Source organism: Podarcis muralis, chromosome 12 (assembly GCF_964188315.1).
Source record: "Podarcis muralis chromosome 12, rPodMur119.hap1.1, whole genome shotgun sequence".
In the NCBI taxonomy this organism is placed as follows: Eukaryota; Metazoa; Chordata; class Lepidosauria; order Squamata; family Lacertidae; genus Podarcis; species Podarcis muralis.
This window is the reverse complement of record NC_135666.1, coordinates 8,486,749-8,505,891: the sequence shown is the minus strand read 5'-3', so window position 1 is coordinate 8,505,891 and position 19,143 is coordinate 8,486,749. Positions and strand designations below refer to the sequence as shown.

The window sequence follows — 19,143 nt, the reverse complement described above, 5'->3', positions numbered from 1 at the left end:
TGGGCTGTCCCGTGAATCCGCTGGATGAAACAGTGGAAGAAAGTTGCCTCAGGAGAGTGAGAAAACAATAATTTGGAAAGTTGGTTTTTATGTATCTCTTTTTCTCTTTATCTTTATTCTTTATTCTTCATTCTGTAAATTTCTAACTGTTGGAAAGAAAACTTAATAAAATATTAAAAAAAAAAAGGAGAGTGAGAAAACTCTCAGGGATCATTCACACCCTGGCCGGCACTTTCTTGATCTCCTGCCCTCGGGCAGGAGATATAGAAGCATGATTAGGCTCACCAACAGGGTAAAGAACAGCTTCTATCCGTGGGCTGTTAGGCTGCTGAATGAAAAGATAACAACAGGGCAACTGGGTTTCAGGTTTGGTGGGTGTGCGTCAGTATACGTGGGGAATTAAGACTAAGAGAGCTGAGTGGGGGGTGCTCGTGTAATCTCACTGTATACAAGTTGTACAAGTGACAATAAAGTATTTCAATTTATTTATCTCCTTGACACCTGATGGGAGGGTGTTCCCCAGGGAAGGTGGCACCACCGAGAAGGCCCTCTGCCTGGTTCCTTGTAACCTCACTTCTCACAATGAGGGACCCACCTGAAGGCCCTCAGAGCTGGACCTCAGTGTCCAGGCTGAATGATGAGTGCAGAGATGCTCCTTAGGATGACAGGAGTTGTAGTCCTCAATGATGACAGGAGGGCGCCCAGGTTGGAAAGAGCCATGGCTCAATGACAGAGCACCAGCTTCGCCTGCAGAAGGTCCCAGGTTCAAACCACAGCATCTTCAGGTAGCCCTGGGAATATCCAATATCTGAAACCCTGGAGTGCTGCTGTTAGTCAGTGCAGACACTACTGGACTAGATGGGCCACTGTTGGCTTCCTATGTTCCAATGCTCAGGGATGGGAGACTGAGTCCAGAGACGCAACCTGATTGAGGTTGAATCCTGACAAGACAGAGGTACTGTTTTTGGGGGACAGGAGGCGGACAGGTGTGGAGGATTTCCTGGTCCTGAATGGGGTAACTGTGCCCCTGAAGGACCAGGTGTGCAGCCTGGGAGTCATTTTGGACTCAAGCTGTCCATGGAGGCGCAGGTCAATTCTGTGTCCAGGGCAGCTGTTTATCAGCTCCATCTGGTACACAGGCTGAGACCCTACATGCCTGCGGACTGCCTCACCAGAGTAGTGCATGCTCTGGTTATGTCCCGCTTGAACTACTGCAATGCGCTCTACGAGGGGCTACCTTTGAAGGTTACCTGGAAACCACAACTAATCCAGAACACGGCAGCCAGACTGGTGACTGGGAGTGGCCGCCGAGACCATATAGCACCAGTCCTGAAAGATCTTCATTGGCTCCCAGTACATTTCTGAGCACAAAGTGTTGGTGCTGACCTTTAAAGCCCTAAACGGCCTCAGTCCAGTATATCTGAAGGAGCATCTCCACCCCCATCGTTCTACCCGGACACTGAGGTCCAGCACCGAGGGCCTTCTGGCAGTTCCCTCACTGCGAGAAGCCAAGTTACAGGGAACCAGGCAGAGGGCCTTCTCGGTGGTGGCACCCACCCTGTGGAACGCCCTCCCACAAAATGTCAAAGAGAACAACAACTACCAGACTTTTGGAAGACATCTGAAGGCAGCCCTGTTTAGGGAAGCTTTTAATGTTCGATGTATTACAGTATTTTTATATTTTTTGGGGAAACCGCCCAGAGTGGCTGGGGAAGCCCAGCCAGATGGGCAGGGTATAAATAAATTATTATTATTATTATTATTATTATTATTATTATTATTATTATTATTATTATTATCTCCCAATGTTGTTGGACTCCAACTTCCATCAGGCCCATCCAACATAGCCGACGGTCATAGATGATGGGAGTTGTAGTCCACAGCATCAGCCCACAGTATCAGGGTTGGGGAAATTTGCTTTCCTTTTCCCTTCACCCATACCTCCAAACAATCCAGCTCCTTGCTTGGAACACCCACATTCCCAATTAATATGTTTCCTGCATCTGCAAGTTGCATTGATTTGCATGAAAGCAGTCAACTTGAGCAGGTCTGTGCACATCTTTTGTGTTGTCGCTCTTTGCGTTGCATTTTTGAGGGACCCGCCAGCTCCCGTTGGCAGTAATTGGCAGAGTTCTCCGAATGCACACAGGTGGAAGGCAAATCAATCGCAGCCAGGAGAGTTGCTAATAATATTGAGTCTCTCTCTCTCTCCACCACTCCCCCTCCTCACTTCCACTACACATATTCACCGGTTCTGTTGGTCATTTGTGTGCTTCAGATCAGTAACAGGCAATAGGGAGGAGAGAGGAGAGAGGGATGCTCAGAAGTGGGGGTGCCTCTCTAACTCCTGCAAGATGAACTCGGGGAATATATGGATCTTCTTCCTGTTGACTCTGCCGTCTCTTGTAAGTAAACAGTCCAAAAGTCTTGTTGTCGTTGTTCCCGTGCATCTGTCCACTTCGGCTCGGATCAGATCCCTGTTTGATATTGCATCAATCTTTCTTTCATTTGGCGTTGATTTGGCAGGAGGTGCTCAGAGAAGGGCAGAGAAAGGTGCCCTAATGGGATTTCTTTTGACTGTCAAATTGCAGCGCTTACCTGCGAATGTTTCCTGTGAACGCAAACTCTGATTTACAGAGCTCCAGTTCTGTTTCTCAGAAGCACTAAGGATAAGAGGAATAAATGAGGAAATTTAAGGGCTTGTTCTGATACAATGATGGGACAGAGCTTGGGAAACATTGCATGGGACGTAGTGGCAATTCTGTGTGATCTGTTGGTTTGTCACCTTGAGTATTGCTTAAAATGTCTTGCTGAGTGGTCCTGGCATCTACGGATAGGCATGGAGATGCCCAAAACCCAGCCAGTCAGTGTAGACAATTCAGAACTGGGTGGACTGATGGTTTGACTATATTCCAGGCTGCCCTTCCAACTACCTCACCCCTTCCGGTATTCTGCTAAAGGTCACTTGTACATGATTCGAAATATAAATCAAGTAATCGGGGAAATTGCCAATCTTGTCTACAAAATCCACCTACGCTTTCCACTTCGCCATCACCGTTTCCATCTGCGGCAATGCAAATCTGGGAGAAATAAATTCTCCAGTCAGTTAGCTTGCAAAAACTCCAGATGCAGGTTCTCCTAATTTCAGAGTGTCCCCAAGATTTGCAGCTGTGGATAAATTGAGGATTTAAGGGGAGGGTGTGTGTGATGGTTGTGGAAATATTCGCAGTGGCAAGTTGCCATTTAAAACCCACTGCCAAAGCCTGAGGTCTGACATCATTCAGAGTGAGCCTCAGAGCTTTATTTCGGAAGCAAAATCTGAAAGATGCCCAAGAGAGTCCCAAAGTTTCAGTTCAGCATCTAAACTAAATGCTTAATTCAAACAATGTTTTTCTCAAGTGCTGGGACGATCCATGTTTCCAAAAAAATTGGCTCCCAGTTTGAATCTAGTGATTTTGCCTGAAGCTAGACTGAACTGAGTCCTGATAACCCATCGCCTCCAAGCCCATCTGAAGTTGTCCCACCAACCCCACTGATGAGCAAATCCGTTAAAAGGGGTGTTAGCCATTGTTACCAAACACCTCCAAATCCAGGGAGGACTTTTTGAGGGTTCAAGCTCCCCACCCCCCCAGTTAGTCATAGTGTTGGAACCCTCTGCTCTGGCTATACAGTGCTACCTTGGTTTAAGAACAGCTTAGTTCATGAACAACTTGGATTAATAACACTGCAAACCCAGAAGTCGGTGTTTTGGTTTGTGAACTTTGACTTGGAAGCAGAACATGTTCTGCTTCCAAGGCAGAGTGTGTTCCATTTGTAAATTGAGTCCCCCGCTGCTATGGGAAAGCACGCCTTGGTTTAAGAACGCTTTGGTTTAAGAACGGACTTCCAGAACGGATTATGTTCGTAAACCAAGGTGAAGATAAAAGTACCCCTGACTGTTGGGTCCAGTCGTGGATGACTCTGGGGTTGTGGCGCTCATCTCACTCTATAGGCCAAGGGAGCTGGCGTTTGTCCACAGACAGCTTCCGGGTCATGACTAAGCCGCTTCTGGCAAACCAGAGCAGCACACAGAAACTCCGTTTACCTTCCCACTGGAGTGGTACCTATTTATCTGCTTGCACTTTGACGTGCTTTTGAACTGCTAGGTTGGCAGGAGCAGGGACAGAGCAATGGCAGCTCACCCCATCGCGGAGATTTGAACCGCCAACCTTCCGATCAGCAGGCTCTGGGCTCAGTGGTTTAGACCACAGCGCCACCCGCGTCCCTAAACCAAGGTACCACTGTATATTATTTAAACTTAACCATGCCAAGATTAAAGAAGGGAATGTTATGACATCTACTGTGTGGTTAAGTCATTCAGCGCCCCACGGCATTTCAATTAATGTGCACATTTCAATGATTGTGTACTGGCTAGAGCTTTTGGACCAGGAAGATTTAGATTCATAAATCTCACTAGCTCATCTGCACTACACTTTTAAAGCAGTATAATCCCACTTTAAATCATCACGGCTTCCCCCAAAGAATCCAGTAGTTTGTTAAAGGTGCTGGGAGTTGTTTAGAGACCCTTTCCCCTCTCACGGAACTACAGTTCCCAGAGTTCTCTGGGAAAATGGATCGGTTGTGAAATTCTCCCCATCCCTAATCTAGGGGCACCCAAAAGGTTTAGTATAGCACAGACTCCCCTCTTGGGACAGTGTGTAGAGAGGGGGAGAAACAGACTCTTTATATGTTCTTACAGAATTGAGCGGAGCGTGGCAAATAGAAGACTTGCAGTGGGTAAAGTATTTGCCATCTCCAGCCATGTATTTGGCTGGAGGCCTCTTCATTAATGAAGAAGGCTGTGAATATGAATAGCGCATGCATTAGGGAGTCATTGCCTTCTGCACTCTTTGTGACCCGAAAAAAATATATGATCCAGAGATCTGGAAACCTTGCTGAATATTTATCCCGCTGGTGTGGAAATGAGCCGAGCAGCATCAGCTAGGCCACCTGTCAAGTAGGTCGATTTCACCGTGTTTTGATTTTTCTGGGTCTCATTCTCTCCCGCCCCTTAACGAGAACAAATCAATGGGTTGTAGCATCCTGCCATGACTAGTCAAAAGAATCAGAGCAGAGGCCAAAAGGAAAGTTTGCAGCCATGTGCTGAATCCCAGAATGCAAGGGGGGAATAATAATAATAATAATAATAATAATAATAATAATAATAATAATGTATTTATACCCTACCCATCTGGCTGGGTTTCCCCAGCCACTCTGGGCGGCTTCCAACAAAATATTAAAAATACAATAAAGTATCAAACATTAACAACTTCCCTAAACAGGGCTGCCTTCAGATGTCTTCTAAAAGTCAGGTAGTTGTTTATTTCCTTGATGGGAGGGTGTTCCACAGGGCAGGCGCCACCACCGAGAAGGCCCTCTGCCTGGTTCCCTGTAACCTCATTTCTCACAGGGAGGGAACTGCCAGAAGGCCCTCGGAGCTGAACCTCAGTGTCCGGGCTGAATGATGGGGGTGGAGATGCTCCTTCAGGTATACTGGTCCAAGGCTGTTTAGGGCTTTAAGGGTCAGCACCAAAACTTTTAATTGTGATCAGAAACGTACTGGGAGCCAATGCAGATCTCTCAGGACTGGTCTTATATGGTCATCTGTAGATGGCTTGGTACATTTGGAGGAACAAATCTTTGCCCTTTTAAAAAGCAAATTAATATATAACATCCTCTGTATATGCCTGTCTAGGTTTTAAATTGGCTGTGATTCACAGAAAATCAGGTGGTCCAAAAGTGGATTAGCAGAGAGCCCCCGGTGGTGCTAATTTACTTGTTCGGTAAGGGATGGAGGGCCAGCCTTACAAAGCTTTCCCAAACTTGCAGGGGTAAAAAATGGCAAAAGCTGCATCAGGCTGACAATTGAGGAAAGATCATAGCTTAGTGGCAGAGCATCTAAGGTCCCAGGTCCAATCTCTTGCAATGCCAGGCAAAGCTGGGGAGCCTCTGCCAGGCACTGTAGATGTGCTGGGTCCGGGGGTAACCTGTGAAATGCGGTCCAGGACCAGTCCAGAATCCGAAGGTTCTGCTGCGAGTCAGTCTGACGGGGCCAAGGCAGGACACGAGGCAGGAAACCAGGCAAGGACAGGTACAGGATCTAGCATACAGCAGTGTTGCTCCTGCAACCTGGGGTGGGGTCCAACAGCCTTTTATCTTTGTCAGGGTAGCGGCCGGTCCTGATCCCCCATTGACTCACCTCCCTGTCTCACCTGAAGGCGAGCACTCCTCCTGCGAGTACCCAGGTCTCTCCTTCTCTCAGACCTGAGTCTCTGCAGCTCGGGAGATGTCAGTAGGTTACTAGACCCAGAGGCTGCCCCTCAGCCTCCCCTGACCCAACCGGTAGTGGAGCAGCTGTAAGTGATTGCCCAGCTGGAGGCAATGAGGTCATCCCCACATCTGGAGCCAGGGCAGGCTCAGGCCCCGGACTCGGCCCAGCTGGTGTTTGTTGCAGGGGAACCTGTGCAGACTGGGACTCTTCGGGATCAGGCCCCAGACTTGGTTCAGATGATGCCTGAGGCAAAGGATTCGGTGCAGACTGAGTCTCCTCTGGTTCCGAGTCTGAGCCCGAGTCCCAGGCCATCACAGTAGATAAAGCTGGACTTGATGGAGTACTGTTTTGATTCTGCATAAGGCAGCATCCTTTGTGTTCCTAAAAGGTGGTGGTCTCCAGGAAGGAGAGGTTGCATACCTCAATTCTTTAGAGCCTGGTGCTGATAACACCAAGGTTGCAGGTTCGATCCCTGTATGGGACAGCTGCATATTCCTGCACTGTAAGCAGTTGGAAGGGCTGTCTTTAGCATATGTGGTGCCGGGGTGCAAAAAACTGCCCAGAGCCCCCAACTGGGGGGGTGTGGGAATGTTTAGGGATGTGGGGAAAGATATCTTGTCTAAGATATCCTATCCCAACTTGTCTTTACAAGTTCAAAAAAATCAGCAGAGTTAACATTCCCCCTTTTTTAAACACAGGCACAGCAGATAGCTTGCTCAGACTCGCTAGAGTCTCTGTAAATATTTCCTGGTATTTTCCCCATTTGATTCCTCCTGAAATAAGACGCTACACAGTCTTCTGTAAAGTATAAAACATTTACTCGCGGGTGGCGCTGTGGGTAAAAGCCTCAGCGCCTAGGGCTTGCCGATCGAAAGGTCGGCGGTTCGAATCCCCGCGGCGGGGTGCGTTCCCGTTGCTTGGTCCCAGCGCCTGCCAACCTAGCAGTTCGAAAGCACCCCCAGGTGCAAGTAGATAAATAGGGACCGCTTACTAGCGGGAAGGTAAACGGCGTTTCCGTGTGCGGCTCTGGCTCGCCAGAGCAGCGATGTCACGCTGGCCACGTGACCCGGAAGTGTCTCCGGACAGCGCAGGGGTAAAAAATGGCAAAAGCTGCATCAGACTGACAATTGAGGAAAGGTCATAAGCAGAGTATGTAAGGTCCCAGGTCCAATCTCTTGCAATGCCAGGCAAAGCTGGGGAGCCTTTGCCAGTCACTGTAGATGTGCTGGGTCCAGGGGTAACCCGTGAAATGCGGTCCAGGACCAGTCCAGAATCCGAAGGTTCTGCTGCGAGTCAGTCTGACGGGGCCAAGGCAGGACACGAGGCAGGAAACCAGGCAAGGACAGGTACAGGATCTAGCATCTTAGTAGTGCTGTTGTTAAGATGGCATCGATAGAGACAAGAAGAGACAAGATGGTCGCCAGCCTGTGGTTCTGGTTCTTCCTACTTCAGGAGAGGCCACACCCATCTCAAGTTACATATAGGAAGTTTCGTCTCAGTCCTGGAAAGCAGGAAGTTCCGGCTGGAGGACTGAGATAACCTTCATGTCTACTCAAGCCATGTTGTGTTTGACTGCACCTGCTTCTTACATCCCACAGGGGGCAGGCCAAAGTTTCTGAGCTTTTTTAGGGGGGCAGCTTGGAGTTGTTCAGTTTTTTTGGGGGGGACTGCAACTCTCTCCCATACTGCTGTGGGTGGAGGGAGGAGAGCAATCCCCACAGAGGCTTGGGACAGAAGCTGCGCGCCTCATGTGAGCAGTGTGCGTGTGCCTCTCGACGGCCCACCAATCCCAGGCACGCAGGAGGGCAAAGCTGGCCTGCCACCTTAGTGCCCGCAGCAGAAAAACCTGTGGCGCTCCAATGAGCTCTGCTCCTCTCGGCAGTGGCTGTCGGCTGGCCTGGCTCTTCAATCCCCGGACTCCAAATCTCTGCCCCAGACTCTCGGCCTGGCGCCCGAGGGGTATTTTTCAGTAGGAGGGGTATTTGAGTAGACATGGACACTATACATGTAAAGCACTATTGTACCACTTTAAACAGCCATAGGTCCCCTCCCAAAGAATCATGGGAAGTGTAGTTTCCTAAGGATGCTGAGAGTTGTTAGGGGACTGCTATTTGCCTCACAGGGCTACAATTTCCAGAGTTACCAGGGAAGAGGGATTAACCAATAGAACACTTTGGGAATTGTAGGTTTAGGAGGCGAATAGGATCTCCTAACAACTCTCACTGTCCTCTTTAACAAACTACAGTTCCCAGGTTTCTTTGCTGGGGGCAGCCGAGATTGTTTAAAGTGGTATCATAATACTTTAGATGTATGGTGCAGATGGGACCGTGTTTAGGATTGTACTATAAGGAGGGGTTTTTTTGTGGGGGTGCAGAGAGGGAAAGAAGGTGGGGTTGTATCAATGTGCCTCTTATTTTCCCCCTATTTCCAGGGTCTTGGAATGTCTCAAGCAGAATGCGACGCTTTAACAGAATGGAAGAAAAACGAGAGTGAATGCCTCAAGGAGATTCAGCAGCACATGAATGAAACAGCAGGTACCTTAGAAGAAGAAGTGTTTGGATCTCTGGAGAGGCATTGGATATCTCAAGGTTGGGAAATTTCATGCCTTGGGACCTCCATTCTAGCTCTTGAGGCTCACCCCAAGCCATGCCCCTCACCACTTCTGCTTCACACCCTCCTTAAGTGTCCTTTGTTTGGCTGAAACAACATGTCCTCAAACTCTGATCATGCCTTTCACTTGCAGGGATGGAGGGCAGAGAGGGGTGTGCAAGTAGCCCGCATGTATCTATTTTAGAGAGACATGGGTGGTGCTGTGGGTTAAACCACAGAGCCTAGGGCTTGCCGATCAGAAGGTCAGCGGTTTGAATCCCTGCGATGGGGTGAGCTCCCGTTGCTTGGTCCCTGCAGCTGCCAACCTAGCAGTTCGAAAGCACAGAGTGCAAGTAGATGAATAGGTACCACTCCAGCAGGAAGGTAAACGGCGTTTCCGTGTGCTGCTCTGGTTCGCCAGAAGCAGCTTAGTCATGCTGGCCACATGGCCCGGAAGCTGTACGCCAGCTCCCTCGGCCAATAAAGTGAGATGAGCGCCGCAACCCCAGAGTTGTCCACAACTGGATGTAATGGTCAGGGGTCCCTTTACCTAGTCAGCATTAAGGTGTTGGGTCACAGTTGTGTAGCCTGTGTTTTGCTTAAGTCCTGGAGCCTGGTGTTACCTTCATTCACTTTGCAGTTTGATTACTAACTTTCATTCAGTGTGGGAACACCCTTTAATATAGTTTGGGTGTTTCAAAGGGTCCAGAAAGAGGGTGCCTGGTTACTGGTTGGGGTGAGCTTTACACCAGTACATTACATCGGTCACACAAAATGTAAAGGTAGAGCCAGGATTTCATAAGGGAAATCCCAATGTCCATATTAGAGCAAACCCTTGATTTTAGGCCAGCCAAAATGCCACAAAATAGTGCACAAGCTTCCTAGTTCTGCAGAGTTCTCCATCAGGCTAGGTATTTAAAAACCCAAACATAAGGGGAAAAAGGGGGGGGGAGAAGAATCTAAGGGATCAGGCCAGTATCCTGTTCTCACAGTGGCCAAATAGATGCTTGCAGGACTTGAGCACTCTCTCCTTATGAAGTTTCTAGCAGTATTCCAGTTGGTATTCAGAAGCAGAGCTGCCTCCAATCATGGAGACAAAGCAAAGCCGTCCTGGCTAGTAGACATTGATCAGCTTATCCTCTGTGAATTTGTCTAAACATCATCAAAAGCCATCCATCTTGGTAGCCATCACTGCCTCCCGAGAGAGCAAGTTCCATAGTTTAACTATTTCTATAGTTTAACTTAAACAGGGGAAATGGAAGAAAAGGCAGCTGGAGTCACTCCATCCGATGACGTCTGCATTTGACAAGTTCTAAGAAGGAATGCAGGAATGGCTAGTAGACATTCAAACAGAGCATTTCATGTGTTTACAGGTTTCACCAAACCTCCCTGGGAAGAATTTCCGTAAACCTAAAGCATCTGAAAGTGTCTCTTAGCTCCTCCCACATTCCCTCTTAAAGTCATACCTTGTGTTGCGCTTGCTTCAGGTTGAGTGTTTTCAGGTTGCATCCCGTGGTGACCTGGAAGTACCGGAAAGGGTTACTTCCGGGCTTCGTTGCTCACGCATGCACAGATGCTCAAAATGACCTCATGCGCATGCACAGAAGCAGTGAATTGCGACCTGCGCATGCGCAGATGCGGGGTGCGTTCTGCTCAGATTGCGAACGGGGCTCTGGAACAGATCCTGTTCGCAACCAGAGGTACCACTGTATATGGACGGCTTAACTAATACCAAGAGCTTTTTCTCTCCCCTCATCCCTTGTGGTCTTGTCCCCATTGCCAACATCTAGCCTGATAAAAACTTCTGGGTCCTTGAAAGCATGCTATTTTTAGACATTTTGGTTGAGATGCCCTCCAATGGATTTAGGAATATTATAGCCATGATATTGAAGGAGCTCCAGAGGTTACAAATCAGCCTCTAGGCTCAGTTCAGGGCAGTGGGAAAGTCCTGTTTGCTTTTGTATTCCCATTTCCAAGCATGGCGAAGAGATGTGAGATTTCAAAGTGCCTTTTCCCCTCCCTTTGCAAGGTTGCAAGAGAATATGGGACCAACTCCTGTGCTGGCCGGATACAAATGCTGGACAAACGCTCACCTTTACCTGCCCGGGCATCCTTCTCCACTTCACAAAGCATCCAGGTGAGGGGGCTGTAGCTTGCCATGACCCTCGTTGTGTTGATTTGTTTGTAGGCATTGTTTACAACTGCGCTTTTTTATATATATAAAATTTTTATTAAGATTTTTACATTACAAAATAGAAAAAGAAAAAAGAAAAGATAAAAAATAAAAATATTTAAAAACAATCAATCTTTTCATCACATTATTTTCCATTTACTTGTTTCTTGGACCTCCTCGGACCTCCCTTTTTTGTATTCCAGTTCAATTTATTAGCTCAGCAGTTTCTTTCCCTCTTTCTTCTACCCAAATCTTTAATCTTAAATTATTATAACCTTAAATTTTTACTTATAAAAAACCATTTTTTCATATTCTTTTATACCATTACAGCTAGAAACCACTTAATTTCAATCCAACATCATTCTAACATTCATTAATTTTACAATGTCTCAGTAGATAGTCTTTAAATTTCTTCCAGTCTTCTTCCACTGACTCTTCTCCCTGGTCTCGGATCCTACCAGTCATTTCCGCCAATTCCATGTAATCCATCACCTTCATCTGCCATTCCTCCAGAGTGGGTAAATCCTGTGTCTTCCAATACTTTGCGATAAGTATTCTTGCTGCTGTTGTAGCGTACATAAAGAAAGTTCTATCCTTCTTTAACACCGATTGGTCATGTTTACAACTGCGCTTAACCCTTTGCATATTGTTACCTGAGGTATCTTTTTCAGTAATTCCCCCCAATGTTTCGAAGAGCACAGTTTCCTGTGAAACTTCTGGTTTTTCGCAGAAGTGACATACCGTATTTTCCGCTCCATAAGACACACTTTTTTTCCTCCTAAGGGGAAATGTCTGCGCATCTTATGGGGCAAATGTGTGGTTAATCGCTGGCTCCCTTTCCGGCCCCTTGCCCCCTTGCACAGGCCTCCATTGTTGAATGTTCTGCAGATGGAGGCTGTTTGTTCCCCCAGCGACTTGTGACTGGCTGATTAGATTATCTGTCTGGAAACTGTAGAAACGGCTCCCTTTGCTTTCCTAAAGAAGCTGCGGAACTGTGAGTTGAACCCCATAAAAACAGGACTTTTCCCCTTTGCAAAGTAAGCTCAACAACTTTGAGCTGATCCTCAAAAAAGGGGCTTTCCCCCCTTTTCTCCTCTAAAAACTAGGTGTGTCTTATGGTCAGGTGCATCTTATGGAGCAAAAAATATGGTAAATGGTAGGGGTGTCTCAAGTGTTGTAATGAGCAGCAGAGACCCACAGTTTGCAAGAGAACAGGACTCAGAAGAGGCAGTTTAGAACTGAGAGAATCCCATCTTACATTTTCCCCTGTCGGGTTGGTTCCCATAACCCTACTGGATTCCTACCAATCCAAATGGAAAGCTACACTGTGCAAAAAGCTAAGAGGCTTGGGGTTTTCCCCACAGGCTCTGATAGCTGTTGGTTATGAGAAAGCTAGAGCTATAATCTTCCAACGAATTTGGGGTGTTGAACTGCAATGTCACGTGAGTGAGATGAACAAACACCCAGCAATGAAAGATAATGGGAGAGGGTTCACCTCAGCAATATATTTGTCAAAATTACAAATAGCTAAATACAGACGGTCGTTTACCCTCACTAGATTCAACGTGCTGCCATCTGCCTTATTGCAGGGCAGATTCGAGGGTAAACCATACGCGGAATGAGTCTGCCCCTGCGGCTTGATGGAGGTAGAAACTGTCTCTCATGTCTTGTTACACTGTCATTTCTATGGGCGTATACGCTTGCAGTGGCGTAGCATGGGGGTGCAGGGGGGGCCAGCCGCACCGGGCGCAACATCTGGGGGTTAGGGTTAGGGGGCGCAAATCCACGGGTTAGGGGGTGCAAATTACTTGCCTTGCCCCGGGTGCTGACAACCCACGCTACGCCACTGTACGCTTGACACTTATCATCCCTGCTATACAAAAATCCCCAAACAGGTCCGAACTTAAATGTCTAAAATCCCTGGTAGAGGACAAGGATTCAGAAATCACACTAAGGATGGTCGAATTCTGTGCGACAGCCATAAAACTTAGGGAACAAGCTGTGCTACCATAATGACCAAGGCCTTAAATGACAATTTTAGGTTATATTTTAGTGATTAAGATTTAACTTATATATTTTAGTGATTAAGATTTAACTTATATATTTTCTTCTTTTTAAAAAAAAATAATTTTTATTCATTTTCCAAACAAGTTTTATACAGTCAACAAATTATTTTACACTCATGCTTTAATTTTTGACTTCCCTCAGTTTCTCTGTCAATCTTTTGAAAAAATTCTATTTATTGACGCATTTCTAAACATGATATTGCCTTTCCCCACTCCTTTTCCTCTTACTCTCTTTTTTTGCAGTATTTCTTACTATTTCACAGAGTCTCTTCAAAACCAACAAGTGTTGTCTGTGCATCACATATATTTTTCAGATATTCTGTAAATTTCCCCCAGTCCTCGATAAACTTTTGATCTTTCTGGTATCGAATCTTCCCAGTCAATTTGTCCAATTCTGCATATTCAGTCAATTTCCTTCTCCATTCTTCGTCTTAACTTATATATTTTCAACCGCTGCTATATCTGTCTTGTCCCTGTTATACCCAATTGCAAATTCGAATGTATCCCTATCATGTTTTATGATTTCCTTGATATTGTGTGTGAGCTGGAACTGGTCTGTGTCCGAAATAATAAATTCATCTTACATTTCTGACCTCTTTCCCCCTTGTTGTTCACAGGCTCAGTGAAAAGAAGCTGCACAGCTCAGGGCTGGTCTGAACCATTTCCACCCTATTCCACAGCATGTCCAGTGGAAGATGAGGTTACACTTTATGAGGTGGGTAGATCTGAATAAGTACCTCAGAATGATACTCCCTGGTATTTTGGAGGCAGGGGGAAGGCAAGGTAGAAGGGGGCAACTTCTTCAGGAGATCAATGCTTCCTGCGATTAGGCAGAGCATGATGGATGGCAAGGAATGATGCCTCAAAAAGTTGGCATTGAATTAACTCTGCAGTTCGAGTTTCTTTGCAGATAGGGGATCTCTGTGCTGGCCCTGGGGGTAACCCATGAAACGCGGTCCAGGACCGGACCAGAATCCAGAGGTTCCGCTAGGAGTCAGTCCGACAGGGCCAAGGCAGGACACGAGGCAGGAAACCAGGCAAGGACAGGTACAGGATCTCAGGCAGGATCTGGCATACAGCAATGTTGCTCCTGCAATCTGGGGCAGGGGCAGGCAGCCTTTTATCTTTGTCGGGGTAGCGGTAGGTCCTGATCCCCTGGTGACTCACTTCCCTGTTTCGCCCGAAGACGAGCACTCCTCCTGCGAGTACTCAGGTCTCTCCTTCTCTCAGACCTTAGTCTCTGCAGCTCGGGAGACGTCCATGGGTTACTAGACCCAGAGGCCGCCTCAGCCTCCCCTGACCAAACCGGCAGTGGAGCAGCTGTAAGTGATGGCCCAGCTGAAGGCAGCGAGGTCATTCCTGCATCTGGAGCCAGGGCAGGCTCAGGCCCCTGACTCAGCCCAGCTGGTGCTTGTTGCAGGGGAACCTGTGCAGACTGGGACTCTTCAGAATCAGGCCCCAGACTTTGTTCAGGTGCCACCTGAGGTAGAGGATCCGGTGTGGACCGAGACTCCTCTGGTTCTGAGTCTGAGCCCAAGTCCCAGGCCACCACAATCTCTTGGACTGGCACACTTTTCAAGTCAGGGAAGGACTCTGCCTCCTACTATTCTGGTACCACACTTAACGTGTTTCTTTGTTGTTGTTTAGTTGTCTTAGTCGTGTTCAACTCTCTGTGACCCCATGGATCAGTGCATCCCTTGGAAACTCTCACTTTCTTCTCAAAGCTTCTCCTTATTTATGTCCATGGAGTTTTCTTGGCAAAATACTGGAGTGGTTTGCCAGTTCCTTCTCCAGGTGGATCACATTTAGTATAAACTCTCAGCTATGACCTGTCCATCTTGGGTGGCCCTGCACAGCATAGCTCATAGCGTCTTGGAGTTATCCAAGCCCTTTCGCCGTTACAAGACAGTGATCCATGAAGGGGAACGTATTTCTTACATCCCCCCATTTCGTCCAAGAAATTCAGAATAGGGGACTTCCGGGTTGACGCGATCGGTTTAATGGCGGATTCCCTCCGAGCTCCGGAGGGAATCGGCTCCATCGAGGACGGGTCTTGCCGCGCCGGCGACGCGGGGGCCCTTAGAAACCACAGGTGCGGATACCTGTGGACCTGGTGACTCGGTGGGCACCTTAAGCGCCCTCCTTGACAGTCGAAGAGCCTTTTTAAAGGCTGCGGAGAAGGTCTGAGGAGCGGAGTGGTGCTGAGAGTCGATCGCTACCTCGGTGGAGCGAAGCCGCAAGCCATTGCCGGAGAGCGTCAACTTTCTTCCTGACATTTGGACTGAAACAAACACCCTCGTGAGTAAAACGAAATTTGGTTTTTAAAAGGAATCAACTTTTTTAATTTGGCGAACGGGGGGGCTGTGTCAAAAGGAAGTCCGCACCCCCCCCCCTTGCATGCACGATCTGAAGCAAGGAGTGAAAGCCTAAGATCGGACTAAAAAGATCTTTTTTTTTTTTTGTCTTTTGGGACTGATAGAAGATTCCATCGATTTGTGAAAATAAGCTTTTTTTCTTTTTTTCTTTTTTCTTTTTTTTTTTTTTTTTTTTTGGTCTTTTCAAGTTGTGCTGGAGGAAGAGGTGTATTTGAGAAAATTTTTGGGAACCCCCACCCGGGATCCGGGAGTGTTCCGCATTAGCCTAGCCTGAAAGAAAGGGAGTTTGACAGCTGTCATCTGAGTTGTCAAACAGCGGAATCAAGACAAGAACTGTATCTTTATATCTCTCTGATCCAAAGGTGTTACATTTAACTAGAAGTGGCTGGAAAATAAGTAACAACAAGTAATAACAAAGTAATAGACTGTTGGTAAAGGGGAAAAAAAATGGCAATCCCCCTAGGGGAGACCAGAGACATTACAATGGCTGCAGAAGGAAAATTACAAGCAGAAATAGAAAGAGCTCTTTTTCTCGTGGGAATTCTACAAGAGCAAGAGATAGTTATGGATAAACAGCTCACGGCTTTGATTTCAAAAACAAGCAACTCTACTGATGGAACTGAGGATTTGACCTTGAAAGATTCTGCAGCTGAACTGGAAAAAGTTTATTTGAAGTTGGAGGACAAGGAGTCTGGAGGGCAAAAAGTACAGGAACAGGACTTTATGCAGCAAGGGGACAGAGAAGTTTATTGGATTATGGATTTTGAAAAGAGGAAAGTAAAGGAGGAAGATTTTGGACACTACAGATGGGAAGCTGAAATAATGAAGAAATATAACTGGGACTTCCTCCTCTTTTCTGGCATTGGTGAACGTGATTTAAAGGAATATCTGGCAGAACCCCTGCAGCAAGTCCTTTCAACTAGAATTGACTGGAGAGAAGGTGAAGAGACTGTATTGGACATCCCTCGAGACTGGAAGATCAATAAGAAGGATTATCAACAAAACAGGCAGAGAGAGACTCAAATGGTGTTAGAGGCCTCAGATGTGAGGAATCCGGGCTAGGAGTCTTATAAGAGGGCAGATATCTAGGAAGGGACAGATATCCGGACAAGGAGGGAGGGGGAAAATAGAAAGTTTTAAAACTTGTTTATGACTTTTGAGTTTTATAATTTTGACTTATATTTTAATATGAAAATGGGGAAATCTATGGTATAAGAACCTCGATCGATCTTAGAAAAAGAATTTAAGGTATATAAGAAAATGGGATAAATAAGTTGGGCCTAATAAAGGGAATTAAGTTTAAATATAATAAGAAGAGGTTTAAGGAATGAAACAAGAACTTGCTGAATTAAGTTTGAAAATTGGGATGCATGGGCGGGGGTGGGGGGAAGTCAATGAAAGAGGGTTATGAAAGAATCTATTTGTGATTATTTCTCTTTCTTTTTTCTCTCTTTTTCTCCTTTCTTTCTTCTTTCTTTTTTGCTTTGTATTAAAATTTGAAAATCCAATAAAAATTATATTAAAAAAAAAAAAAAGAAATTCAGAATAGGGTTCGGTGAGTGTGATAATTTCCTGTTTCTCTTCTTTCAAATCTCAGGTTCTGTTCTCTACATTTCCACACCTGTATGCAATTTATTTTCATCAAAACCCGTCAGATTTTACTGTCACTTTCTAATATACACTTCTGTTTTTCAAAACAATTTTCCATAACGTGATGTTTTTGTGTGAGTTGTATTCGTTCTTGTACACAGTACTTGGCAGGAGAATGACATTCCAAAATTCCAAGAAAAGTAAATTTTGAAGGATGGCTGGATTTTGGTCCACATATTCCTTTTGGAAAGTGTGGATTTGGTCAGTTCTGAGTTAAATGTGAACTGAATCAAATTTATCCCCCTAGTTCAGGGTGGTGTACATGGTTTGACAGAGGGAGGGAGGGAGGGAAGGGGAGAGAGAGAGAGAGATTGCCTTAGGTTCACAGTTGAGTGTGACTTTGGCTTAAATAGTATTTATTAAGGTTTAAAGTTTACAAAAAAGCAAAGAAAAAACACCAAATTAAACAATAGCAAAACAACACATCACACTAAAAACCAGAAAAATAGAGACAATTAAAAAAGGGGGGGGGGGAAACAAATCGAACCTTCCCATAACTTATCTTTCATTTGCTTGTTTCCCTGACCTCCTCGCACCTCCCTTTTTTGTATTCTAACTATCCATTTCAGCAAATCCTTTCCCTCTCTTCAAAATTTTTATCCTGAAAATTTATCTTGATCTTAATATAAGTTAACTTTCCCTCTTTTCACCAATTAACAGTCTATTTTTCTTAAATCTTTGTTACATTTTTGCTAAAATCACATAGATTCATTCCAACATCTTAACCTTATTTCCCATTAAAAGTAAATTACTTATATACACCCAACTATAGCATTTCTGCTAAATCCATAAAATATCATTCCACCATTTTTCTAACAGTCATTACTTTAACAATACTTCTAAATAAACACTTTAAATTTCCCAGTAATCTTCCACTATCTCCTCTCCCTGGCTTCGGATTCTGCCAGTCCTTTCTATCAATTCCATATAGTCCATCAACCTGGCACAGTTGAGTGTGACTTTGAAGCTCTCCCAATGCTGTTGGACTTTAACGCCCATCATCCCTGACTACTGGGCATGCCAGCTAGGCCTGTTGAGAGCCAAAGTACAAGTACATATGGAGATCCATAAGTCCCCCTCTCCTGATCTAGCCACTACACTGCTTTGGCATTAAATTGCTACCATTCAAAAAGGGGGCTCAGTTTGGTTTCTGACCCAAGAGTCTAGAAAGGCACCATTCTCCCTAACCCAGGCCTCTGGTCTAAGTCCCCAACACATTCTGAGTAGCCCTACAAGGGCTACTACTCAGCTTCAGCACCACTGGTGTCAGGGAACCAGCGGACAGCTCCCTGTTCTGCTCTGTTGTAAACATCAAAGCCTTGCTGGTGTGAACCATTCCCAGCTCTACCAGCCTCAAGTCTGTGGGAATGTTGTTTATAGTAGGAGAGGATATATTGATTAAATATTATCCTTCCTCACTCACACTAGTGAGCTAGTAGCAGAGCACATTCCCTGTACATTGCAGAAAGCTAGTTGGTAGATTCATTAACATCTCTTGAGTTAAGCAATCCAGTCTGGCTTGTCCAGATTGGATTTCTTCCTGGTAAATTCCCCTTTAAGGCTCCGGGTGACCCTGGGGTTGTGGCGCTCATCTCGCTTTATTGGCTGAGGGAGCCAGCGCACAGCTTCCAGGTCATGTGGCCAGCATTATTAAGCTGCTTCTGGCGAACCAGAGCAGCACATGGAAACGCCATTTACCTTCCCTCCGGAGCGGTATACTTGCACTTGACGTGTTTTCGAACTGCTAGGTTGGCAGGAGCAGGGACCGAGCAACGGGAGCTCACCCTGTCATGAGGATTCGAACCGCCGACCTTCTGATCGGCAAGCCCTAGGCTATGTGGTTTAACCCACAGCGCCACCCACGTCCCTTAAACTTTCCCTTTAACTTTAACTCCTTTAACTCCCTTTAACTCCTTTAACTCCCTCTTTAAAACAATAATGATACAATAGTCTTCTTTTAAAAGTAATAAGAAGTTTACT

General features: G+C 46.0%; 1 protein-coding gene across 1 annotated transcript in view; it reads left to right on the top strand.

Moving 5' to 3' along the window:
* The first annotated feature begins 2,170 nt into the window (after window positions 1-2,170).
* The window catches only part of GHRHR (growth hormone releasing hormone receptor), a 36,003-nt gene continuing 19,030 nt past the window's right edge, over window positions 2,171-19,143 (top strand). The window contains exons 1-4 of the mRNA XM_028750803.2: window positions 2,171-2,405; window positions 8,742-8,844; window positions 10,929-11,036; window positions 13,756-13,853. Of these exons, the coding sequence (XP_028606636.2) occupies window positions 2,355-2,405; window positions 8,742-8,844; window positions 10,929-11,036; window positions 13,756-13,853 (360 nt within the window). The 5' untranslated portion in view covers window positions 2,171-2,354. The remainder of the gene's footprint in view (window positions 2,406-8,741; window positions 8,845-10,928; window positions 11,037-13,755; window positions 13,854-19,143) is intronic.